We start from the raw sequence: 27882 nt of genomic DNA, 5'->3' as shown, positions 1-27882 counted from the left end.
TATAGTGCAATTAATGTATTGTTTAGTGTTGTGGCTTTGCTGACATGCATCCCACATTTTTATTTTTGCCCCACCAAGATTTACATGCTAAAATTGCCACTGCTAACCACCATATGAAAATCCCCACTCCATCTCCTGCAACGTTCAAGTTATGTCTTTGCTGCACCTTTGCCTTTGCTGTGTTGGTGGTGTATGTTTACATGTTGTGTAGCTTCAGGCCATCATACTGAGCAAAACTGTCAAAGATGGAGGTGTTACTTTGTTGCCTTCATCTTTTGCGGTAAACTTTCCCTATAATAACTTTCCCTGGTTGCCCAACAGTGATTGAGCCCTCAGGCCATGTAAGTAATGCCATTACAAAACGGCCGCCTCAGCACCCCAGAAAGCATGTCCACATTGACACGATGTGGGCCTAATGCGGGCTAAAATATTGGCCACATGTAGGCTGCCAACATTGGGCCAATGCGCTTTTTCTATTTAATAGGAATTTATTTTAATTATTTATTACAATTTAAATGTCTGCATCAGAAACACAATTAAGTTGTTGCTATCATACATATATTTTTACAAGAGAAACTTCAGTTTTTCATACGGGTCTTTATAAATAATGGGGCCAGTATGTGACATTGAGATCAATATTTTAAAATGGTTTCAAAAAAAAATAAAAATAATTATGCAGTTCCACATACAGTACCAGTCAAAAGTTTGGACACACCTACTCATTCCAGGGTTTGTCTTTATTTTTTACTATTTTCTACATTGTAGAATAATAGTGAAGACCTCAAAACTGTGAAATAACACATATGGAATCATGTAGTAACCCCAAAAAAGTGTTAAACAAATCAAAATATGTTTAAGATTTTTCAAAGTAGTCAACCTTCGTCTTTGACAGCTTTGCACATTCTTGGCATTCTCTCAACCAGCTTCATGAGGTACCTGGAATTAACAGGTGTGCCGCCCAACGCAAAGCTCTCTCTGTTGATGAGTGTATCTCAGACTGTCACCTAGAGCTCTGTTCAGCAACAAACCTCGTTCTGACAGGGAGTCAAGCCCTGCTGGCTGCTGTTGAGCTTGTTGAAACCAGTTTCTGACAGGTTGTGAAAGTCAATAACAGCGTGTCAGTTTACTTTCCAGATACACTTTGAAGTTGTTCAAAGCAGCACCGTCCAGAAAGATAAGTTGAGCTGATGCGTGTGCCGCATGGAACGACAGTGACAGAATGTTTCAGGTTTAATTCTACTAGCATGACTCTCGATGCCTGTTAAAGGATGTTCAGTGAACTCCACCTACTTCCTAAGAACTACAGCTAAGACAATAGTGGAACAGTTGCCAGATAAGGAGTGTTTGCTTTGGGTTGTGTTTAGGAATGGAGTGAAAACTTCCTCTAGGCTGTTTACTTACACCAACGTAATGGACTTTGACTAAGGGTCATTGCCAGGTCAACTGACACGGTGCTTATGGTCCTTATTGATCACATACTCAGATTTGCAGGTGTTTTAGCAGGTGCAGTGAAATGCTTATGTTACTAGCTCCAATAATGCAGTAGAATTTCTTGCAAATACAATATAAATACACAAATAATCAAACAAATCTAAACAAGCAATAGAGAGATATTCCAGAGTACACTGAACAAAAATATAAACAATGTGTGAAGTGTTGGTCCCATGTTTCATGAGCTGAAATAAAAGATCCCAGAAATGTTTCATATGCACAAAAAGCTTCTCTAAAAAGTTGTGCACAAATTTGTTTACATCCCTTTTAGTGAGCATTTCTCCTTTGCCAAGATAATCCGTCTATCTGACAGGTGTGGCATATCAAGGAGCTGATTAAACAGCATGATAATTACACAGGTGCACCTTGTGCTGGGGCAATAAAAGGCCACTCTAAAATGTGCAGTTTTTTCATAACACAATGCCACAGATGTCTCAAGTTTTGAGGGAGCGTGCAATTGGCATGCTGACTGCAGGAATGTCCACCAGAGCTGTGCCAGAGAATTTAATACTAATTTCTTTACCATAAGCCGAAACCAACATAATTTTTGAGAATTTGGCAGTACGTCCAACCCGGCCTCAGGGATGAGGAGTATTTCTGTCTGTAATAAAGCCTTTTGTGGAAAAAAAAAACTAATTCTGATTGGCTGGGCATGGCACCCCAGTGGGTGTGAAGGAAGAAATCACATGGAAAAAGCGGTAAGCAAATTAGGTTAAAAAAAACATGAATTTGTGTAAGACGTTTCATGATGCCTGTATCTAAACCAAAGTAGATCATTTTATAGATAAGCTTCAATATGAGGTTCTAACCTAGCATGAAAGTCCTTGTAACTATGTGGCTAATGTAGCAAAATGTTTTCCTTGGGGTAAGTTGAGCCAATGTTCGAGCCAACGGCAAGTTGAGTAGAAAGTGTTTTCTTCCCAGGTGTAATGCAAGACATTATCACTGGGATATGAGGTAACAACAGGGCCTGGCCTACATTTGTGTTATTGTAGGTGTTAAGCCTCTGTTAAAAGATGCTTAAAAGACAAAAAAAATATTGTAATTGTGTTTGGGAAATGAAGATAGACATGGTTTTAAAAAGGAAGTGGTAATATTTAATTCAGTACATACATTTTTTTTTTTTTTTTACTTATCCCCATACCCGGGATAAGTTGTGCCAAGTGACCACTTTTATTTGGACAAGCTGTTTTCAAAACTAATGTTTATATGAATTCTGATTATTTCCATGGATACACAACACCTTGAAATATGTAGAAATCTTTGTTTTCCTTGATGGAATGATGCTGAATGTAAAAATGGTGTATGTAAAAAAAAAAAATGACCCCACTCTCCCCTATGTACAGTACTAGGTACATTAGGGTGAGCTATGTCAAGGATATAGTACATGTGCATACACAGTGAGTAAACAACAGTATATAAACAGAACGTGAGGTGACCAGCATTCAATGAATATATACTTGGGACATTAGTCGAAAGGTGCAGGGCTGAGTACCGGGCAAGTGATGGCTTATCAACAGTTTGACTGAACAGTCCAATCCATTAGAGTGAACGAGTACACATTTTGTTGAGAAGGGTAGCGAATCAGACCGCAGCCAACAAGTTTCACCACTCATCAACGTGTCACGCTTTTTACTTGCCTCCTTCAGGAACCAATCTGAGCTCAAAAACAGACTTTTAAACCCCAGTGGAGTGCCGTTGTCATCGATTAGGGCGTACTTGATGTTTGTCCTGGCGTATTTGTTTTGGTTACCTACGTCAGGGAGATATTCGTAGATAATAAACGACACTGCTGATGCGAGCAGCCAGCCGCTCTCCTGGGAGATGGCTTCAGTCTCAGGGTCACAAATGGTGTGGGAACATTGATGGAGCAGGGCGGCCATTTTCTCATCAGCAGCATCCCTGGGAGGAAACAGCTCATCATAATATGTTGTTCTCTCTAATGGACAAGTTCATCATCCTGAAGGGTAATAATGGTATTAGATGCTATGAAAGGGGCTAATGATCTGACCGACGCTTTGTTAAAAGGAATCTTGTGTGCGAGGTGACATTGTCACCTTGTCTCACCGCCGTGACGAGCTACTTTGCAGTGGTGACTGGTGGAGATGATCAGAGCGGCGTGTTGGTGGAGTGAGTAGTGTTGAATGTCATTTGCGGGTGGCTGGCTTGGGGAGTCTTTGAGAGAGGCGACACGTGATCACCATTCAATCAAATTTGGTATCCAGATTTCCAGAAAAAGTTGAAACCATTGTTCTTTAACAAAATTAGACTCAACTGTATATTAAAGAAATAAGAAAGTGTAGACCCACTCCAGACACACACATTGACCAAACACCAACACCTAATTGGACTGTTTGCTTTTCTTGGCAAAGAAAAAAAAGCTGTGTTACAAAAAAGCTGTGTTGCCTGTGGTAATACAGGGAAGAAGAGAGGCATATCTGCTCCTGTCTGCTGTAATCAAAAGAGGAACTGTCTGTCTCACTAGTCCTTGGTCATGTCTACACACTTGACCCTTACATGTGACTTCTGCTATCAGAATACGAAGATCGCATTGAAAAGACTGGTCTAGATGCACAAAAGTCACTTTGTTGTCTGATTGTGATCAGATCTGGGATGCATTGCGTACGGATTTCTCCTCAGTCTGGATGCAATCAGGCTACCAAAAGCGCATAAAGTGGGCAACGTCATCAGCACTCCTCCCACAAATCACAGAAAATGTGTTTTGGGGCCGAGAGGCACCTTTTCATCATAACGTTGGAGGAAATACATTCTTAGCCTGTGAGGAACATGTTTGCTGGCCTGAAATGCTAGCCGGTAAGCTAATATTTAGAAAAACTAGAGTTATGCTAACCCGTTTGCAATCCCTTTAGAGTTGCTTGCTAGCTTGATACAGAGGTTAGCTGGCTAGTTAGCTACAGTAGTTAGCTGGCCAGTTAGCTACAGTAGTTAGCTACTGCCATTAGTTGTGTTATCATATTTAGCCTATTCCAGTTTGTAGAATGCATACTAGCATTTGAATATAGTGCGGGACAAGGGAATCCAGACACGGTAGACACATTTAGATGTAGACGCATGACGCATTCGGAATGCAATGATCTATCAGAATACTAAAGCTGAATGAACGGTTAAGTCTAGACTTTCTTCTTTCTTATTTTAAAGTAAAAGTGAACTTCTTCTGCACTCACTCCTCCAGCTCTGCACACGTTCCCGTTCCCTCTGAGTCACCCTTTCTCCTCCCTAACAACATCTGCAGGGGTGAAATCAGAGTGTTGCGAACAGAACGCCTCGAGGAGTATCATGGAGGAGTGTTCTCTTTACTGCACCATTAGGCCATATTTTATGGGTGAGATTTATGGGTGAAATGGCAGTCATCTTCCCAGGTTAGTAATTTGTAGATTGTGTGTGATGCCAGCAAACAAGCGTCGAAACAGAGTGCGGGCACTGATTCAAATGACTTGCCAAATTATATTTGTAATTGGGAGTAACGTTTATGTCAAAAGCTCGCCTTCCTGCCAAATGTTTACTATACCATAAGAAGATGGCTTATGAACCCGAGAGGATGCATCATGTGAGTATGTTTATTGAAGAAATGGACTTGGACGGACTGTAAGATAGGTTCAGGACTGTTGCTGCTACCATGGCACATCGGTCAGAATGCAAATGAAGTGGAGAAGGAATCCAGGTTTAGGGGTCACACACACGGGGGGGAGGGGACTTGTAGGTAGGCAGGTTGGATGGAAGGGTTAGGAGTTGTGGCTTGTAAGGCCTTGGAGATTGGAGGTGGATAACAAGGATGTGGTGGTCTGGAAGAAGGATACAAAAGGGAAACATTAGGAACACAACATAAAAAGGTGCAGGCATGACAAAGTAGTGCCAGGTGACTATTACAGGAAATGAGATAAAGGAGGCTGCCAGGACTAAACATAAAAAGGGCATTAGCATTATCAAACTGAGCACATGGATATATAAAAGAGATAACATAGGGCAAAGTTAAGGCAGCATATGCGCATAGTATCTCCAACAACAATAACTAGGCACTTAAAATGGCCGCACCATGGCATCACCAGGCATGACCCATTACTAGTGCTCAGGTAGAGGCATGCTGCTAATATGGGGGAACAGAGGAGTGAAAAAGGTAGAGGAGAGGTGATTAAGGGAGTGGGAACAGGTCTGGAGGGAAGGTGCGTGGCCTGGGGTAATTGGAAGCAATTGGAGTCCATGGTCCTTCGCAACATACTGTATGTAAAGTAATAAAATGATCAATTAGAAAACATTAGTTTGAAATTGGCTGTTGTTTTGACTATGGCGATGCCTCCTAGCTGTGACTAAAGTTTTGTGTAGCGCAAACAGCTGATGAGGGGGTGTGAACTAAAGCATTTAAGAAGAAAAGACATTTCACGACCAAGGATTCTCTTGCCGAATTGTTATAATGATCATAATCTTATAATTGAGGAGAAATATCCACTTTAGAGCTTGGGCAATAAAAATAGCACTTTCTTCTATTAGCTCTGATTATGTGAAGTGGACATTGAGTGTTGCTCATCGCCCCCGGGTCAGTATTTTAGCCGTGGGAATTTGCTCTGCAATAAATCATAATATCATAATACCACCTCCAGCCATCATCTGAACAGCATTTATATCCAGGAACGAAGCCGGAACTAGGGCTACGGCTGTGACCGATATGGCACCTGTATAGGTTTCCTGTATAGGTTTCCTGTATAGGTTTGTCCTGTGTGGCTCAGTTGGTAGAACATGGAGCTTGCAACATTAGGGTTGTGGGTTTGATTCCCACATGGGAACAGTATGAAAAAATTATGAACATTTATGAACTCACTACTTTAAGTCGCTCTGGAAGAGAGCGTCTGCTAAATGACTAAAATGTAAAATAGTGCAGTACTTTTGAGAGCCTTATTGTCAAATAGAGAATTGGGTGCTATTTCCAACACACCTATGTTTGACGCAGACCAAAGGGACCAACATATCAAGCCAGCAGGTAGATTAAACAAAGTACAGGCAAACACTATGGGCTATAATCCTCTACCTCAGCAAACAATGGCCCTGGGTTTGGGCATGGCTGTGCATCGTAGCAGGTAGCTAATGTTGTTTTTGAGACAGCTTAGCATCCCTGATTCCAACGGAACGTGTCCCTGATCTCCGGCTAGCTCATTTTCCGAGGGATAACTCTCCTTCAAACACGAGTTTAACACTGGCCTCCTACATCAAAGCTTCCCTATGTGGATTATGGTGTGTGTGTGTGTTTACATGCGTGTATGGATGCATGCGTCTGGGATAATCTGTGGGCAAACACGCAAACCGTTTACAATCCAGAGAGGAGACAAAGGACAACATGCGTCTCTGAGATGGCCTCTCCTCCATAGATTAGAGGGGATTACAACGACGGAGCTATTTCTGATTAGAGAGAAAGCGGGATGACTTCAGTGGGATGAGTATCGATGAGTCCTCCTCATATCACTTCAAGGCTGGAGAGCCGAAGTGAAGTGGTCACGATGACGCTAATAATATCACTCTTGGATTTCTCAAGTCTAGTGGCAAAACTTTGAAGTGATAGTTCACTCCAATGTACGCCCTCAAAACATGGTCAAATGTCGAGTTGAGTCCATGTCCCGGACCGTCTGTTGTGTTGATCCAGCTATGTTTTTCAATTCCAAATGAGTGGGAAAGATTGGATTCGCCTTAAATCACATGAAGGTTGAGGCATGTAGCTGGTTCTACACACCAGATGTCAGGGGATGTGCACCAATATCAACATTTGACTGCTTCTGAGGTCTGAAATAATCTTGCAAACTTTGATTTCGGAGTGAACTATCCACTTTATCATGTTGTCACCCTCTCCATGCGGACAAAATTGTGCGGAACGACAGATCAGTGCATCAAAGGCACAAAATGCCAGCCACCTCTAGGTGAGAGCCATCAAGATTTCCATGAACTGTCATGATTAGAAAATCAATACAGTGGCATTTAAAATATGAGGCCTGATACCCTTAGCAATTAGTCAGCTGATGAAAGAGAGACAGCAATTTGAGCCTGTCACTTGGTCCTAGAAACATTTATTAGACAATTTTTCTTGTCAACAATCATTTCAAAGCTATATAGGCAATCCGTATAGGCAGATAAGTCTCTTGGCTGCGGTGTTGGCTAAGGTCCAGCTAATCATCATTGTGTGCGACTGAGGGCTTTGTTATTCCAGTGATGGTCAGCTGTAAATGGTTTGATGAAACCATTGATGAAACCATAATGATGAGGCCACAGATGGTGGGGTTAACTTAATCGAGCGCCATTCAGTCTCTTTATGGTCGTACAGCTTTCTGTAGCGTCGCTAACGGCCCTAGGCTAACTGCTGTTACAATGCTGCTTTTATGTCAATCAATATATCGCCATCCAGTTTATGACAACGGTGTTTATTCCAATCAAAAATGTATAAGGTGGAGCGATATGACCTTTAATGACAGCCAGAGATTGAGAATGGATCAATGGTCCTATGGACCGATAACAATGGGAATTTTACAATATTATGAATCTCTATGCATTGTATATCCACAGAAGAATCAAATGTATACTGAACAAAAATAGAAATGCAATGATTTTACTGAGTTACAGTTCATATAATGAAATCCATCAATTGAAATAAATTCCTTAGGCCCTGATCTATGGACTGGGCAGGGACACAGCCATTGGTGGGCCTTGGGAGCCAGGCCCAGCCAATCAAAATGAGTTTTTCTCCCCAAAAGGGCTTTATTACAGACAGAAATACTCCTAAATTTCATCCTCTGTCCAGGTGGCTGGTTTAAGATGATCCCGCAGGTGAAGAAGCAGGATATGGAGGTCCTGGGCTGGTGTGGTTACACGTGGTCTGCAGTTGTGAGGCCGGTTGGACGTACTGCCAAATTCTTTAAAACAATGTTGGAGGCAGCTTATGGTAGAGAAATTAACATTAAATTCTCTGGCAACAGCTCTGGTGGACATTCCTGCAGTCAGCATGCCAATTGCACGCTCCCTCAAAACCTGAGACATCTATGGCATTGTGTTGTGGTACAAAACAGCACGTTTTAGAGTGGCCTTTTATTGACCCCAGCACAAGGTGCACCTGTGTAATGATCATGCTGTTTAATCAGCTTCTGCCGCCGACAGAGATGGTCGCCTTGCTTCGCGTTCTTAGGAAACTATGCAGTATTTCGTTTTTTTATGTATTATTTCTTACATTGTTACCCCAGGAAATCTTAAGTCTGATTACATACAGCCGGGAAGAACTATTGGATATAAGAGCAACGTCAACTTACCAACATTACGACCAGGAATACGACTTTCCCAAAGCAGATTCTCTCTTCGGACCACCACCCAGGACAATGGATCTAATCCCAGCAGCTGACCGAAAACAACGGCGACGCAGAAGGGGCAGATGGAGAGGTCTTCTGGTCAAGCTTCGTAAACGGGCACATTGCTCACCTCTCCCGAGAATACTACTCGCTAATGTCCAGTCTCTTGACAACAAGGTAGACAAAATTCGAGCAGGGGGTTGCCTTCCAGAGAGACATCAGAGATTGTAACATTCTCTGTTTCACGGAAACATTGCTCTCTCGGGATATGTTGTCGGAATCGGTCTAGCCACCGGGCTTCTCCATGCATCGCGCTGACATAGATAAACACCTCTCTGGGAAGAGGAAGGGTGGGGGTGTATGCTTTATGATTAACAACTCATGGTGTGATCATAACAACACACAGGAACTCAAATCTCAAGTTTGCTCACCCGACCTAGAATTCCTTACAATCAAATGCCGGCCATTCTACCTACCAAGAGAATTCTCGTCAGTTATAGTCACAGCTGTGTACATCCCCCCCCCCCCTCAAGTGAACACCAAGACGGCCCTCAAGGAACTTCACTGGACTCTATGTAAACTGGAAACTAAATACCCGGAGGCTGCATTTATTGTAGCTGGGGATTTTAACAAAGCAAATTTGAGATCAATATCACCTAAATTTGATCAGCATATTGATTGCACAACACGTAGGGCTAATACTCTCGACCACTGCTACTAACTTCCGCGATGCATACAAAGCCCTCCCCCGCCCTCCCTTCGGCAAATCCGATCACGACGCCATCTTGCTCATCCAGGCAGAAACTCAAAACAGGTTGTACCAGTGACAAGACCCATTCAACGCTGGTCTGACCAATTGGAAGCCACGCTCCAAGATCGTTTTGATCACATGGACTGGAATATGTTCCGGTCAGCCTCAGAGAACGACATTGATCTATACGGTGACTCGGTGAGTGCGTTTATAAATAAGTGCGTTGGACATGTCGTACCCACTGTGACTATTAAAACCTACCCTAACCAGAAACTGTGGATGGATGGCGGCATTCGTGAAAAACTGAAAGAGCGATCCACCACATATAACCATGGAAAGAGATCTGGTGATATGGCTGAATATAAACAGTGTAGTTATTTCCTCCGCAAGGCAATCAAACAAGCGAAATGCCGGTACAGGGACAAGGTGGAGTCGTAATTCAATGGCATAGACACGAGACGTATGTGGCAGGTCTACAGGAAACCACGTCACAGATACCGACATCACGCTTCCAGACAAACTAAACACTTTCTTTGCCCGCTTTGAGGATAATACAGTGCCACCATCGCGGCTCGATAACAAAGACTGCGCACTCCCCCTCCCTCAGTGGCTGACGTGAGTAAAACATTTAAACATGTTAACCCTCGCAAGGCTGCTGGCCCAGACGGCATCCCTAGCCGCGTCCTCAGAGCATGAGGAGACCAGCTGGCTGGTGTGTTTACGGACATATTTAAATCGATTCCTATCCCAGTCTGTTGTCCCCATATTCTTCAAGATGGCTACCATTGTTCCTGTACACAAGAAGGCATAGATAACTGAACTAAATGACTACCGCCCTGTAGCACTCACTTCTGTCATCATGAAGTGCTTTGAGATGCTAGTAAAGGATCATATAGACCCACTTCAGTTTGCATACCGCCCCAACACGTCCACAAATGACGCAATCGCCATCACACTGCACACTGCACACTGGACAAAAAGAATACCTATGTAAGAATGCTGTTCATTGACTGTGTGGTCATGCACGCCTCCAACTCAATCATCAAGTTTGCAGACGACACAACAGTAGTGGGCTTGATCACCAACAACGACGAGACAGCCTACAGGGAGGAGGTGAGGGCACCCGGAGTGTGGTGTCAGGAAAACAACCTCTCACTCAACATAAAAAAAACTAAGGAGATGACCATGGACTTCAGGAAACAGCAGAGGCAGCACCCGCCTATCCACATCGAAGGGACAGCAGTGGAGAAGGTGGAAAGTTAAGTTCCTGGGCGTACACATCACAGACAAACTGAAATGGTCCACCCACACAGACAGTGTGGTGAAGAAGGCGCAACAGCGCCTCTTCTACCTCAGAAGGCTGAAGAAATTTGGCTTGTCACCTAAAACCCTGACAAACGTTTGCTGCCTACATTGAGACCCAATCACTGGACACTTTAATAAATGGATCACTAGTCACTTTAAAACAATGCCACTCTAAATAATGCCACTTTAATAATCTATACATCTCTTACATTACTCCTATCACATGTATATACTGTATTTTATACCATGTACTGCACCTTGCCTATGCCGCTCAGCCATCACTTATCCATATACTTATATGTACATATTCTCATTCAACCCTTTACATTTACATTTTAGTCATTTAGCAGACGCTCTTATCCAGAGCGACTTACAGTAGTGAATGCATACATTTTATACCTTTTTTTCCCCGTACTGGTCCCCCTTTAGATGTGTATATTAGGTAGTTGTCGGGAAATTGTTAGATTACTTGTTAGATATTACTGCACTGTTGGAACTAGAAGCACACACATTTCGCTACACTCGCATTAACATCTGCTAACCATATGTATGTGACTAATAAACATTTATTTGATATGCCACACTTGTCAGGTGGAAGGATTATCTTGGCAATGGAGAAATGTTCACTTACAGGGACTAAAAAACAAATTTGTGCACACATTTTTAGAGAAATATGCTTTGTGTGTGTATGGAACATTTCTGGGATCTTTTATTTCAGCTTATGAAACATGAGACCAACACTTCACATGTTGCTTTATATTTTTGTTCAGTATAATATTTAATGAAGTCTCAGGCCAACTGTAAGTGACAGGGATAGACATGATTATGATACTAATTCATATAATCGAAAGATGGATGTAAGTGTAAGTTCAATAGCAAGTGACATGGATAAAAAGTTAAGGCTGCCCCCGTTTGCCAGTTGGCCTCTCCTGTCTAATTGTCTTCACTGGGCTTTCACTGTTCAGGTTAACACCAACTCTTAGTGGGACGTGTCCCCTTCTCCTCTGTCAGGAGAGACCGATATCATAAATATCTCTTTTACACCCATTCGAAGATTCAGCCCCCCCCTGATGGAATGTTGAGTAGACGGCATTTTAGATGAAATAAGAACTTATCAAAACAAAGAGCCCAATATTAACCTATGGACGTTTGGCAGTGACATCAAAAGAGAAACAACATCAAGAGAGGGTTTATGGTCCAAACAACCTCACAAAGCCTTTACAACTTCTGACAAAGATTGCATAATTCAGAAGTACATCGACCCATACATTCAGGCATGGCCATCAAGTGACAAACAAATGAGAGGGAGCTCAGGCTAAAACACACTATTCCCTCTTCTACTCAACCCCCCTCTATGTCTGTTCTGATTGCAGGCGCATGTCCGCAGTCTCCGTGTGATCTCTGTCTTTATGCACTGTGGTACAGGCGCTGGGCTGCCATTACGATAAGGAGCGGTGAAGCGGCAGGATGGCTCGTAAAGCGGATTCATGACCGTCGCAATCAGAGGTTAAGGTGTCCTCAAAGTTTAGGGGCTTAGAGACGGAGGGGCCTAAAGTTAGGGCCAATTGTCCCTTGGGGTCTTATGTGGTCGGCAAGCGCATTAGTGATCCATACAAGCCCCAGAGGCCTAGTCCATTAGACCTGTGTCGCTAATGTATTTGTGTCCCTAGCTGGAGTTAACAAATGCCAAATCTGTCATTTCTCAGTGAAGGGTGTGTGCGTGCGTGCATGCACAAATGTACAGTATGTGCTTCTACGTACAGTATGTGTATTCAACCCCTTTGTTATGGCAAGCATAAATAAGTTATGTAGTAAAAATGTGCTTAACAAGTCACATTATGAACTGCATTGACTCACTCTGTGTGCAATAATAGTGTTTAACATGATTTTTGAATGACTACCTAATCTTTGAACCCCACACATGCAATTATCTGTAGTGTCCCTCAGTCGAGCTGTGAATTTCAAACAGATTCAACCAGAAAGACCAGGGAAGTTTTCCAATGCCTTGCAAAGAAGAGCGCCTATTGGTAGATGGTAGCATGGTGAAGTTACTAATTACACTTTGGATGGTGTCTGGTCACTACACCTGGTCACTACAAAGACACAGGCGTCCTTCCTAACTTAGTTGCCGGAGAGGAAGGAAACTGCTAGGGAGTGTTTTAGGGGGAAAATAAAGGAATCTTAGAGGAATCCCTGGCTCAGTCTGTTTTCCAACAGACACTGAGACAAATTCACTTTCAGCAGGACAATAACCTAAAACACAAGGCCAAATATACACTGGAGTTGCTTACCAAGACCAATCACCTGAGTGGCCTAGTTACTGTTTTGACTTAAATCGGGTTGAGAATCTATGGCAAGACTTGAAAATGGCTATCTAGCAATGATCAACAACCAACCTGACAGAGCTTGAAGATTTTATTTTTTACAATAATGTGCAAACGTACAATCCAGGTGTGCAAAGCTCTTACAGACTCACCCAGAAAGACTCCCAGCTGTAGTCACTGTCAAAGTTGATTCTCACATTTGTTGACTCAGGGGTGTGAATACTTATGTAAATGATATATTAATTTCCAATAAATTTGTAAGAATTTATGAAAACATGATTTCAGTGTGTCATTATGGGGCATTGTGTGTTGATGGGTATGATTTTTTTTAAATCCATTTTAACTTCAGGCTGTAACACGACAAAATGTGGAATAAGGGGTATGAATCCTTTGAAGGCACTGTATATGAATGAACAAAGCCATCGATCACGTGATACCATTCATTCATATGTGAAGATTCAATAGCGCATTGAAGACAAATTAAGTCGGTTAAAGGTGAACTGCACTCACCTATTATGAATGTGTTTCTTCCTCATTAAGAAATGCAGTGGCCATTACTGAAGCCCAAATGAGAGTTGTCTTTTAGGGTGTAGTTTAATGTGGGTGTGTCTTTGCCATTCAATCACAACAAACAAACAAGGGCAGTAGTGAGTAACGTCGTGACAGCAAAGTAAGCTAAGCTAGCTTTGCTATGGAGAGAAGTTTTGAAGTTGAGGACGTGTTCCCCCTGACTGACTCACCATCTCAAGATGATGTGCTAATTCAGTTATATACAGCATGTAGGCTCAAGCCTTCGCAGACTGTGTATCCACTTTACCTTGCTAAATAGCTAGCAGGGATCTTCTTAGCTAGCCCGTTTGAGTTGAAACATTATCGATTGCAAGCTGGCTAACGTTACATCCTATCAAACCTTATCGTCAGGTGCAATGTTGGCTATGCAAATCTTCCTCTCTATGACATTACATCACATTACGGAGAGGCTATGTATTTAGCAAGATCACAGTATCATAGCTATCTAGCTAGCTACTCACCACACACAGCCGTCGTACGTTTGTTGTATGTAATACATTCCTTGCCATCTTGCGAAACATTGTTGAACGTATTAGAAGTTTGCACCAACTTTATGGAAGCCAATTTTCACTATGCTGAGCAAGTGTCCATGCGTTGCAGACTTGACAACATTGTCCACAACACATGGCAGCTGGGGGCGGACCACACCCTGTTGTCTCTTTGCAAATTGGACATCAATAGCAAAAGTGGGCATGCGAAATATGTAAATAATACGAAAATATGTAAATATATATGTAAATAATCCATACCCAACCCATACTCCTCATGATGCACTCAATTCCAAATCTCATTGTGGACGAGACTGACTTTATGACAAAAATGATCTTATTTACATTTTGTAGTAAATTTTGACACTATAATTAATGTTTCTCACTCATATCGATGCTGCATAGGCCATTTATAACCAGTGAAGTTTGTTATAGGAGACAGTTCCCCTTTATTAAGATGGCGTCTCGTGGAGACATAACATGCGCAATTTGAGCTACTCCAGGAAGTGACGTTTCAGGCTAGCTCAGTGCTGCCCCCTCATTGCGTAACTGAAGTTGAAGGCCGACAGGGGCACTGCAGGCTGCCATTAGTTACAAAATTTGTCTTATAACTTCTTTTGTGTGTGATTTTAAAATAATCGATTCAATAACATACGTCTGGTATATTACAAGCAGTTTTTGGTGCCATGATTGCCTTTGATTTTGTATTTTATTTACACAAAGATTTATCACGAAGATCGGCATTTTTCCATTCACTGTAATGAGGGATCCTGTTTTCTGCAAACAATGCCTGCAGTACTACGGTCGCCCTTGAATTTCCGTGGCGTCAATGAGAAGGGGCAGAGGGCAAATCAAGCTCCATACCACATCGCCGTGAGCCTCTCAACTTTTGTAACAATGCAGAGGGCTCTGTATAGCTCCGCATTGATATGATTGGTTGACGGTAGGTGGGGGCGGGAGGTCCTGTATAAACACAAGCTCACTTCCTTGACAACTTCCTTCACAACAGCTCTGCGCTGCTCCGCGAAGCGCAAGAAGTATGAATGCCCTGCCTTCTTTAGAGGACTTATCAACATAAATGCTGCACTGCCAAGGGTTCAATTCTTGGGCCAACTCTTTTCTCTGTATACATCAATGATGTCGCTCTTGCTGCTGGTGAGTCTCTGATCCACCTCTACGCAGACGACACCATTCTGTATACTTCTGGCCCTTCTTTGGACACTGTGTTAATTAACAACCCTCCAGACGAGCTTCAATGCCATACAACTCTCCTTCCGTGGCCTCCAACTGCTCCTAAATACAAGTAAAACTAAATGTATGCCCTTCAACCGATCGCTGCTCTGGACGGTTCTGACTTAGAATATGTGGACAACTACAAATACCTAGGTGTCTGGTTAGACTGTAAACTCTCCTTCCAGACTCACATCAAACATCTCCAATCCAAAGTTAAATCAAGAATTGGCTTCCTATTTCGCAACAAAGCATCCTTCACTCATGCTGCCAAATATACCCTCGTAAAACTGACCATCTTACCGATCCTCGACTTCAGCAATGTCATTTACAAAATAGCCTCCAATACCCTACTCAACAAATTGGATGCAGTCTATCACAGTGCCATCCATTTTGTCACCAAAGCCCCATATACTACCCACCACTGCGACCTGTACGCTCTCGTTGGCTGGCTTTCGCTTCATAATCGTCGCCAAACCCACTGGCTCCAGGTCATCTACAAGACCCTGCTAGGTAAAGTCCCCCCTTATCTCTGCTCACTGGTCACCATAGCAGCACCCACCTGTAGCACGCGCTCCAGCAGGTATATCTCTCTGGTCACCCCCAAAGCCAATTCCTCCTTTGGCCGTCTCTCTTTCCAGTTCTCTGCTGCCAATGACTGGAACGAACTACAAAAATCTCTGAAACTGGAAACACTTATCTCCCTCACTAGCTTTAAGCACTAGCTGTCAGAGCAGCTCACAGATCACTGCACCTGTACATAGCCCATCTATAATTTAGCCCAAACAACTACCTCTTCCCCTACTGTATTTATTTATTTATTTATTTTATTTTGCTCCTTTGCACCCCATTATCTCTATTTCTACTTTGCACTTTCTTCTACTACAAATCTACCATTCCAGTGTTTTACTTGCTATATTGTATTTACTTTGCCACCATGGACTTTCTTGCCTTTACCTCCCTTATCTCACCTCATTTGCTCACATCGTACATAGACTTATTTTTCTACTGTATTATTGACTGTATATTTGTTTTACTCCATGTGTAACTCTGTGTTGTTGTATGTTGTCGAACTGCTTTGCTTTATCTTGGCCAGGTCGCAATTGTAAATGAGAACTTGTTCTCAACTTGCCTACCTGGTTAAATAAAGGTGAAATAAATGTACAGGCATCGGATTGACCATGCAGCTCTTTTTAGTGACACTGAGTGCTGCTGTTGCTTACTGTGAGTGAAGGAGCCTGTACAGAACTTTGGGTACATCTCAATAGTCTAAAGTGGCTTCCTCTCCCATTTATCTGCACTAAGATGAAAATACAGCATAGGCAAAAGCAACATGGTGGGTATTTTTTAGGTGGACAGTTTCACCAGTGGAGTGGATGAGGGAAAGGAAACAAGGAAAGCAGCTGCTTTAGAGTATTGAGATGCATCTTCTATGAGAGAAAATCAAAGCCAGGTGGCCATCTATGAATGTCTGTTCCAAGATGTTACTTTGTGTAACAGTCGGCCCACCACGTGTCAATGACTCCCATATAGTCTGTCGTTGGGTTATTGTGATTGCATATTGCAGTTGAAGTGAAAGAGAAAGCCACAAGGTCTGATGGGGTTTCAAATGGCTTTTCATTGGCCTTGTGGTGGATACAGGCAGGAGGAAAGTCCCCAATAGTCCTCATTCATAATGACTCACACGATGACAATATTATATTTCGATGTTAGATGTTTTGGTGTAGCTACATTTTAGATGCACAGGAGAGTTCAACCTTACTGTGTCTGGTATGTCGAAGTTGCAACCATGCATGAAATTATAACATTTGAATTAATTCCTGGGGGAAAGTTTAGAAGGCTGTGAGAAACCTTGACACATGCAACAGAAATGTTCTGTCAAGCCATTGCAAGCCATTGAATCAACGACTTATTCATGAGAAATAGGGGAAAGAGCTGAGTTGGTCTGGTTTAAGAACAAAACTGTAGTTACACAGAGTTTGGAAAACTGTCCTCCAAACTACTGGTGCCAACTTGGTGCCCATCAGAATTGTACATCTCAAACCAAGTTAGCTGAAATTGGCATAAGATTTGTATAGCTTTGGCTTTAGTCGTAATAGTCAGGGCCTAAGGAGTTGAATAACGATTGGTACTTTGGAGTGTACTTTTGACTTTGTCCCTCAGCACTCTGGATCATGATATATGGGAGAAGTGTGATTCATACAGTAAGCTGACCTAGTACAAGCTTAAAACAGCCAGACAGGGATATGTCCAAAATGCCAAAAGGGGAGAAGGATGAGGCGGAAGGGCATAAAGTATGCGCTTGGTACCGATAGGCCGCTGTCGCCTCTGGTCTAGGATTACCACGGAAATGTGATCGTAAATCCACCTGACTAATCACCATGACGACAACCCAGAGTGCAGGAACTCAATCCACAGCCTCTCTCCCAGTGTGGAATTAGTGTCAACTTTCAAAAATGTTAACTTAACGACTTTATGAACTACCTCGGCAAAGTCGCATGAGTCACCCACACTAGAGCTGGATCCTTTACGGGGACAAAAACCCTGTGTTTTGGGGGTAATCTGCCCCAACAGCAATTAAGTATCGGATGAGAGTCGACAAGCTGTGAAAATAAACTGTTGCGCAGTGTGTCGTGCCAGGGCGAGAGACAGAGATAGAAAGAGTCACCACATTCTGTCATTTGCAGGGAAACGGTTGGCTGAAAGTGTGAAATGCAGTGTAGCGTCGTTGGCAAAGGTTTCCCGTTGTCGGTGGCAGCAACACTTATTATTAGACTTCCTGTTTTATTCAAAGTTGCTCCTAGCACATTGCTTGTTTCCCATCACATAAGGTTGCCATGCTGGTGTCAGACCAAACAATGGAGCATTAAAATGAAGATGCACTGAGGAATATACACACTTATCAGTGCAGAGACATCCAAGCAGCACATTGCTAGATCAACACGGCCTAGTGTGGGGTACAGCACAAAAGGTCAGAGCACGGCAGAAAATCTCTTCGTCTCACGCTACCACCATGTTCAATCTCAAATGTAAGCGTGGTAGTGGGCTGGTGATGAAGCAGACAGAGGCTCTCTGTTCTGTAGCGGTGTATTGTATTGTTTTAGTGGAGATGTAGCCTTCATGTTATTAACGCCTGCAGCGTGTTCTATATCGTCGTTGTTGGCAGCTACTGCAGTGCTGATGTGGGAGGAGAACTGATGCCCCTAGAGCGGAGACAGTAAGCCTGAACACCCACACACACACACACAGAGTAGACATACATCCACACACACACACACACACACACACATACGCAGTACATACACAGACAGAAGAACTGCGACACACACACACCACACACACACACACACACACACACACACACACACACACACACACACACACACACACACACACACACACACATAGGACCAACAGAGAGGTCAACCCTGTGGGTCAGACATCAGTGAGACCCTGCCAGGCTCCTCTCTCTTTGCCGTTGTCTCCCACGCTGGGGGGGGGGGTCCACTAGAGGTCATCCACCACTGAGGGGTCAAGGTATAGTCAGAAGTCAGAATTCTACATGCATATTGAGTTGCCTCACTCCCACAACACTCAAGGCACAGTTTTGGGGGACCTGACCTGTTTCCTCAGAGTAGAACGGTTACAGCTTAAATACAAGCTCGGAGCAGGAGAAAGGCTTGTCGGATACAGTGGTTAGTGATTTACTCAGTTTACAGAGTGCAAAACGCACATGGACAGTCTGAAGGGCACTTTGGAGTGATGAGCGTAGGTGTGTGTCACGCTAACGGAGAGGGTGATCATGAACACTCACTAATGAAATCGTATCTGTGATAAAAGATGATTCAAGCTAAAAGGGTTCAAATGTGTTTTTGAACTTTGCAAACTCTCAAATAACTTTTATAACATACACTCTCAAAGATCCTGTTACTGCAGGATCATTTGCAGAACATCTGTGTTTTCACCCTTGTTCTACAACATTAATAAATGTATGAGTTACTTGAATATGCTGGCTGTAAAGATTCAGTCAAAACACCTTCATAAAGTTTTATTACCAAGTATACAGAAACATTCTATCCATTTGACCATGTCTAAGCGATGACATTAAAAAAGTTAATACTGAAACCTATCAAGTGAAAGCACTTCCTTCTTATGAATGAGCCAATCACGTGAGTGGGAGTGATATCTGCAACAACACTCTCTCCCCTTGATGTTGGCACCCAATGAGAGCACCATCTCCCATTACAACTTCATATAACAGTTTCCCTTGTCTTAGCATTAACTTATCACGCTCTCTGTTACACACACGTTCTCTCACTCTCTTTCAGAACAGCAGCAAGAGGTAGTTATGAGACACACCTTTCTCAGAGATAAGTACAGCAGCCACACAAAGCCTCCTTACTTAATCATTAACGATCGACACTTTGGTAAGTAAAGGAACCTACAAGGAAATGGGAGGACTAATTTTAGCAGGAGCTCAGAAGGTATCAGACACAGTTACACAAAGAAGCAAGGGACAAGCACGTCTTCATATTGGGGTGAGTCAAGTTTGCTACTGTATCTGTCAGACCTATGTCACCAGCAATATAACTTATCTATCTGTACTTTTAATGGCCCAGTGCAGTCAAAAACCTGATTGTCCTGTGTTTTATATAGACTGAGTGTACAAAACACCTGCTCTTTCCATGACAAACTGACCAGGTGAATCCAGGTGAAAGCTATGATCCCTTCCTGATGTCACTTGTTAAATCCACTTCAATCAGTGTGGACAAAGGAGAGGAGACCGGTTAAATAAGGATTTTTAAGCCTTGAGATAATTGAGACATGGATTGTATATGTGTGCCATTCAGAGAGTAAATGGCCATGACAAAAGATTTAAGTGCCTTTGAACAGTGTATGGTAGTAGGTGGCAGGCACACCGGTTTGTGTCAAGAACTGCAACGCTGCTGGGTTTTTCACGCTCAACAGTTTCCCGGTCTACCACCCAAAGGACATCCAGCCAACTTGTCAAAACTATGGACTGGGATGGAGTTTTGGCCTTTCCATGGTGACATCACCATGTGGTAAATGAGTTAATAGACCAATAAGAAAGACAGTTCCAAACCTCTCAGCCAATAACCGCTAGTATTCAGTTTTCCCCTCCCCACTCAAACCACTCCCAGACAGTCCTAGCAAAATTCTTGCTTGAGAAATTGCTCTTTGCTAAGAAGCTATTTTTGTTTATTTTTGACAATTTTAATTGAAAACAATCACAGTAAAGTCCTTAACCCTTGTGTGGTGTTCATGTTTTTGTTATTCACCCAATGTTCGCGGGTCTGATGAACCCACAACATTATTGGGTTTTTAAAACAATACAGCCATAACAATTTACATAAAAATATTTTGATGTTTACTTATATCAATTACAAGCAATATAGACAGCAGACATGGTTAATATTTGCTATTTACCTTTGCTAGATCACATTTATCATTAAAATCACTATTTGTTTTTAAAAATAAAATTATAATCAAGACATGGGGGGAATGAATCATGTTTATCTTGAACAAATATATATTAAACAAAGTTTATCACTATTTATGTTTATTGTTTTGAACTGAACAAATTGGAAGGACACATTTTACATACAGTATTTAATGGAAATGATAAATGAGCCACATTGAACACAATTTAAGGCTGGCCTACACACCACATGAGGGACAGAGTTTTACTGTGTGTGTGTTGCAAATGTATTTCTTCCACTTGATGCATATGTACTGTGTCTTCCTGTCCTTCTTGGGTCCATACACATTGCAGCACTTCTTCTTGTTGCTACCGGCTGAAATCTAGAACGATAAACACTTCGTTCAGGAATTTTACTAACATCTCACTCACTCACATATAGTTACAGCAGGCCAAGTTAGTAGAGTCAGACACACACACATGCAACAACATCACTCACACTAACTTCCAGTATTGGAGTTGTTGGTTCTGTGGGTCGGGTGGATGGGGCATCAGCATCCTCCTCACGATGGCTGCAGAAGCTGGGGTCCTTGGGATATGTTGCATCCTCTGGATTTGAGGTCTTACAAATGCCTTGCCCAGCTCCTGCGAGAAAGAGCCGTCTCTGCAGCTTCCCTCTGTTCCAATCTGGGTTTAACGCGATCCAAATGACAAAGGCATGTATGCCGAGATGTCCAAGAAGTGTCCAGCGTAGGGTTCTTCTTTTGCAGCTGTGGCCACAGATTCTCCCATCCCTATGCAGCGTACTCATGAGTACCACATTTTTGCCTTTCTTTGTCACATAGGACACTAGGGACGTGTCGGCCGTGAACACAAACTCAGAGGAATTGATAGGCCTGCTCCGTGTATTAAACAGCTGAGGTGGGAGCTCTGGCTTGTTTTTTCGTATTGTTCCTACCGTCACACGCTACCTCTTGAGAAGCTCCTGTCCCAGCTTGTGCGAAGTAAAAAAGTTATTGCATGTGATGTTGTGGCCCGCATCCCTTGGTTCTTCTCAGGTGCTCCTCCATCTGGCTTCCCCGTGTACACTTGCAAGTTCCACGCATATGATGAAGCAGCATCACAGGCAGCCCAGATCTTGATTCCATATTTTGGGGGTTTAGACGGTGTGTACTGCCTGATGGGCGGTAATGTTGGGCCCAGGGTTGTAAAACAGGGGAAGGCGGTCCACCCACTTGTCCCAAACTGACCTGATTGCAGCTAGCTTGTCTCTCTGCCGCCGAGCTGGTCTGGTGTCTCGGTTATCGAAGCGGATAATCCTGGAATTAATGTGGAAGTTTTCCGGAGACATTGTTGCACGGAAAAGTTCTCTGCCAGTTTCTGCATCCCACAGGGATTATGTGGATTCCCCATTGGATCTGAAAACACCAGCAAGGTTAAGAAACCCAAAGTGTGCATGTAAATTAGTTTGGTCCATCAACTTCCATCTCTCCAAAAACACACCTTCCCTCCAAATTAGTGCAGTCCAGTATGATTTTTAGGATGGTGTCTGGGATGAACAGTTCAAATGAAGACTTTATGTCCTGCACATGAGTAACCGCCATCCGCGTCGGCCCTGGTTGCATCCATTTGCAGCCATGCGGGGTGGCTCATTCCTTGGGCAAGAAGAGCATCCAATTTCATATTTCATCCATATTTCTCCTCCTGCAGGCTGCTGATTATCTGGTTGTTGACGGGCTGGTCCTGGGGCTGGCTGTTGACAGGCTGGTTGAGGGTTAATCTCATCCTCTTCTTCCAACTCACTGTCAGATTCCAAATTGAATTCTTCATCTTCCAAAGTGGAAGACGGTCCTTCCTCACTAGCTTCTCTCTCTGCAAAATGTATTTCTAAGGCCCTCTGCCATACTGATTGATTGTGGTAAGGAGCCCCACATGCAAAGCTATTTATTTGTTGTGTCCCTTCCCCAATTTGCACCTGGCTGGGGTAGATTGTGTGAAAATACTGCATTTTTACAATGTAATGAAATGTATTGTAATAGCACTGTGCAGGTTCCCACAAGACATTGTAGTTGCACACGCTACAAAGGGTAAAGTGGGAGAAAAGTGGGAGACAGGCAGAACGGTTATTGGTGCTATGTTGAAACAGCAGGCCCAGGGAGGAGGAAGACCGAGTGAAGGCACACAGCATTTTTACTTGTTTTCACCTACACACACACACACTTTTATTACCCTCAGGTCCAGTGGTCCCAAACACCACATATAGGTAATATACAGTACCTGTCACGTCCTGACCAGTTAAGGGTTATGTGTTGTTGTAGTTTGGTCAGGATGTGGCAGAGGGTATTTGTTTTATATGGTTCGGGGTGGTGGTGTAGGTAGTAGGTTGTTTTATTTATGTATTCCAGGGGTTTTGGGCACTGCTCTGTGTTTATGTATTTCTAGGTTTAGTTAGTTAGTTGTGGGTATAGGTTCTAGGTTTGTTTTCTATGTAGAGTTAATTGGGATTGGACTCCCAATTGAAGGCAGGTGTGTTGAGTTGCCTTTGATTGGGAGTCCTATATTAGTAGGGTGTGTTTGTCTGTGTGTTTGTGGGTAATTGTTTGTGAGCACCGCTTGTTTAGCCTGCCACACTGGTTGGTCGTGAGTATCGTTTATTGTTTTTTTTTTCTTTCTGTGGATGCTTTACGTATTTCATTAAAAGAATGAGTATCCACATTCCCGCTGCATTTTGGTCTTCTCTCCACTACGACAATTGTGACAGTACCAGTCAAAAGTTTGGACACAGCTACTCATTCCAGGGTTTCTTTTTTTGCTATTTTCTATATTGTAATAATAGTGAAGACATCAAAACTATGAAATAACACATATGGAATCATGTAGTAGCCAAAAAAGTGTTAAACAAATCAAAACCGACTTTATATTTGAGATTCTTCAAAGTAGCCACCCTTTGCCTTGATGACAGCTTTGATGACAGCTTAGTAAACTTTGAAAATGGGTCCCACAGACCTGAACGATACTGAGATAAACATAGCTGCATTGGACCTTTTAAGGAAAAACTATTGGTCTGTGAAGCAAAATATTACAGTGCACTCTGCTTATAAAAACGATTTAAGACTCCGAAGGACAGAAACATTCTGATACCATGTACAGATATTGATCTTAATTCGAACCAGTTTGCTACAGCAGGAAAATAATCAAATACACTAAGTTTTACATTTCTTGCAATGTAGAAAAGTTCTCGTGCAACAGGATCATTCATCTGTACGTCTCTTGTAAGGATCAATCAGTTAAATGAATAAGTGCACTGTGTTTGTAACAGGTGACGGTGAATATCAGGTAGACTGGGTGAGAGTAACATACTAGTGTAACATGACCAATGTGTAACTTGTGTGCGTCTATAGGAGATCAAGTCAAGAGACACAAGATGAACCTGTTCACCCAGCAAACTGTGATGCTTTGGCTCTGTGTTGCTCGTACACTCACGACGGCAGGTAAGCAAATCAAGTTGAAAGTTGACTTTTAAAGGCACTCTTAATTTGTGTGACAGTGTTTCCCAACCCTGGTCCTCGAGTACCGCCAACAGTATACATTCTCATTGTAGCCCTGGACCAGCACAACCAACACGTTTTCTTTACAAGCTGAAGTTTGTGACTTGCAGTACTAATACACAGCTGACCATAACTACACCGTTTCTGAAATGACATACTGTAGATTATTTGTATTTCATGTGGATGAGTCTTTGGTACTTGCCAATACAACAATGTAGCTTGGGCCTCCACACTAGTAGGCTCATAACACAAAATGGAATGGTTCGAGTCGGGAACGAAAATCAGTTGAGCACAGTCGTTCCAAGAGAGCTAAGTGAAGAAACTAACTTTAATATCTCCTTAATCCACAGAGCTGGTGAAGCTAAGCACTGTTGACTCTGTCATTGTGTGGTGTCACCAGAGTGTCCGCCTCCAATGTAACATCTCCACCTCCCAGGAGGGACTGTTGATCAAACATCTGGCCTGGGTCCGCCAGGACGGGAAGCACCTGTGTGATGTTAACGGAACTGAAGTGACCGGGACCCACCCAGGGAGCACAACTAGTGCTATGGAGTGTAGTTATACCCCACAGACACAGCTGTCCCTGACTCTGCTGCAGGTACGACCACTGGATCAGGGAAAGTACTTGTGCAAGCTGCGCTCCAGTCATGGAGTAAAGGAGGCCACTACAATGGTGAAGCTGCAAGGCGAGTGTCCTAGCCCATTCTCACTCATGTAATACTGTCATAACCTAGACATCTGTCATGCATGTAGTCCAACGCCATTGGCCAGAGGATGGTGGGAGGAGCTACAGGAGGACTGGCTCATTGTAATGGCTGGAATGGGATAAATGGAATGGTAGTCATGTTTGATTCTGTTCCATTAATTCCATTCCAGCCATTACATTACAATGAGCCAGTCCTCCTATAATGGACATAGCAAATGGACATTGCCTAACCACCAGGAAGTACAAGGGACTTTACCGTGCCTCTACTGAGCAAAATGTATGACTAATGGTGTCGGGGCTTACAGAACCGCATTGCACAATTTCTCAAGAACTCTCCAACCTCAGCCATATTCTGTGTTTTTAAAAAACGTTCTCTGTTTCCATTCAGAGTCCTACAAGGAGGCCCAGCCCAGTATCAGTGATGAGGGCCCAACCTGCACCTTCACTGGGGTCTATCCTGATGGCGAGGTGCACTGGTTCCAGGGACCCAACAACGTGACTGGGGACTCTACAATCAACACTAAACAAGTGGAAGATGGAGCGTCATTGACTATAACTAGTTCCCTGAAAAGAAAGACAGTCTCTGGGGAAGAGGCCTACAACTGCTCCCTGTGGATCCCCAGTACCGGATCCTACCTGACCAGCAGCTTAGTGGTACCAGAGCATGATAAAGCCAGGGTTGCGCAGCCCAATGCCAGTGGGTCAGGGTCCATTGGTCCTTTGTGGAAACCTTTTCTAGTCCTCCTGAGTACTCTCTTCCTGGTGTGACGTCTTGAAAACAAACATGAACAAATTGACAAGCAAGTGCCAGGATCATTTAATAAGAATATGGAAGAGCCATTGTGTGAGGTTCCTTTCATGGTCCAAAGGTTTCCTTGGCTGCGTAGAACAAGGAAATGATGAACAGATGAGAGAGGCTGATCAACCTATTGTGAACGCACCCTTGTTGGTCTGCCAGTGCCAGATATAAATGATTGTTAATTAAAAACTGCAAACGGCAGTAGAAACAGTAACAAAGCTTACTTCCTGCCAGTTTTGGTAAAAAATTGAGGGATGGGGCTGGAGAAATGTAACCACTCTCAAATTCATAGACGCGCTTTGGATGCATGGACTGACCATCCATGATATCAAAATAATAGTTTTAACAATGTTTTGAGGCTATATAGTGTTTTATTAAATTGGAGTTGAACAAGCTTCTGATGGGGTAAGAGAGTTGCACTAAGCTCATGAGGCATTTATAAGTTACATTCTTCAAGAATTAATGTGTACATATTAAAAAAATGATGTGACAACTACTGATTGCCCCTTTAAGGGCGTGACCTTTTGTAGAAAAGCCTTCCTGTTTGCGTTAATCAGAGAGATCCCCTTGGACAGGAGCGGTGGTTTAACTGGGTTGATTTTTTTTGTTGTTGATTTTTTAAGTACAATGGTAAATGTAGTGTTTGCTGGCGCCCATAGTCCACCTAGACACATCCTCCGTGAGTGTTGTAACACCAACGTTTAACTGAATGAGAATTGTGAGAAATGTATTGTTAGTAATGTTTGTTTGTGAGGTGATATTCCTGCTTAGGATGGATGTAAATAAATGGCTGCATCCTGATTATCCCATGCTCCACTCCTTGATACAAAGAACCTGTGTGTTTTAGATTTAGTCCTGAGGACCTCCTCTCGCCAATAAAAAAAAAAAAAAAAAAAAAGGTGACGTAGGACTGCTACAGGAATTGAACATTTTGTGTAAACTCTCCCGCACTACAGTTGGCGTAGTCTGGTAACCCTAGTTGGGAGTTGTTACATCTCGGCGGATAGTCTGCAGCGATGGACATGACTCTACCTGTTTAGCGGTTGCGCTAATACAATGTGCAAGAGGGGTGTGTATGGGGCTGTTTCTCTTTTGTGTATCCCCTGTGTTCTGTTGGCAAGGAGGTCCCAAGTTCTCAGCGGTTGCTGGAGTGCAAAGAGCCCAAGATGGTTCCGGAGTGGGACCGCGTTGCTGCCTCCAACGGGGGGCAAGGTGCACCAGGACCAACGCAAGTTAAGTAGACATTTTTAGAATGTTTGTGTGTTTTGGGTATTACTGCTTTTAAAACGTTAGTCATGGGAGCTCCTATGATGTCATGGTGGACTTTAGCTCTTCTATGAATTGATTTCTCACTGATCTTTGCATGCCCTAACAAATGCCTTGCCTTAATGGATTGCTAATTGCCCTTTATTGATTGAGTGTGTGTGCTGTGACTTGGAAATTTGCTGTACTTAATTGTATCAACTTTTTAACCACCCTTCCTGTGATTGGAGCATCCCAGCTCTTTCAATGCAGTTCACGCCCTCTGCCTCCTTTATAACCTGTGGTGCACCTATGTTCAGTGGCAAGCCCCTCCGGCAGTGTGGAGAGTACAAGATTCAAGCTGTAGTACAATGTCTGAAGCTAGCTCACAGTGGAGTGCATCCTAAACATTGTTTGCCCTGCGTTCATTGTTGTCGGCTATCTTTCTTTGTTTGTAGTTTTTGCTAGTAGGGCCACTCTCCCTCCAGATAGATTCCTTATGAGGATGAAATGATGTAACACATAACTTATTGCTCTTAAAGAGACAGTAATATGATTGTAGTCCTAGGTATTATAATTGCCTTGTAGTGCACAAGTCACCATCTGGGTATTTATTGCTATTTATACTGGTATCTTGAAACGGAAGAATATATA

At 42.9% G+C, this 27882-nt stretch overlaps 1 protein-coding gene across 5 annotated transcripts in view; it reads left to right on the top strand.

Moving 5' to 3' along the window:
* The window catches only part of LOC106588224 (uncharacterized), a 29768-nt gene extending 2981 nt beyond the window's left edge, over nt 1–26787 (top strand). For 2 of the 5 annotated variants that reach the window (XM_045706283.1, XM_045706277.1), the window contains exons 2-4: nt 24335–24424; nt 24832–25167; nt 25576–26787. In XM_045706283.1, the coding sequence (XP_045562239.1) occupies nt 24358–24424; nt 24832–25167; nt 25576–25955 (783 nt within the window). In that variant the 5' untranslated portion in view covers nt 24335–24357 and the 3' untranslated portion in view covers nt 25956–26787. Of the gene's footprint in view, nt 1–4812; nt 5060–19745; nt 20032–23548; nt 23574–24334; nt 24425–24831; nt 25168–25575 lie in introns of those variants that run through there. The other 3 variants (XM_045706284.1, XM_045706279.1, XM_045706285.1) reach the window with 3 other exon arrangements.
* The last annotated feature ends 1095 nt before the right edge of the window (nt 26788–27882 follow it).

This window comes from Salmo salar, chromosome ssa02, assembly GCF_905237065.1.
Source record: "Salmo salar chromosome ssa02, Ssal_v3.1, whole genome shotgun sequence".
Lineage (NCBI taxonomy): Eukaryota > Metazoa > Chordata > Actinopteri > Salmoniformes > Salmonidae > Salmo > Salmo salar.
The sequence above is the reverse complement of the archived record's forward strand: the minus strand, read 5'-3'. Positions and strand labels throughout refer to the sequence as shown.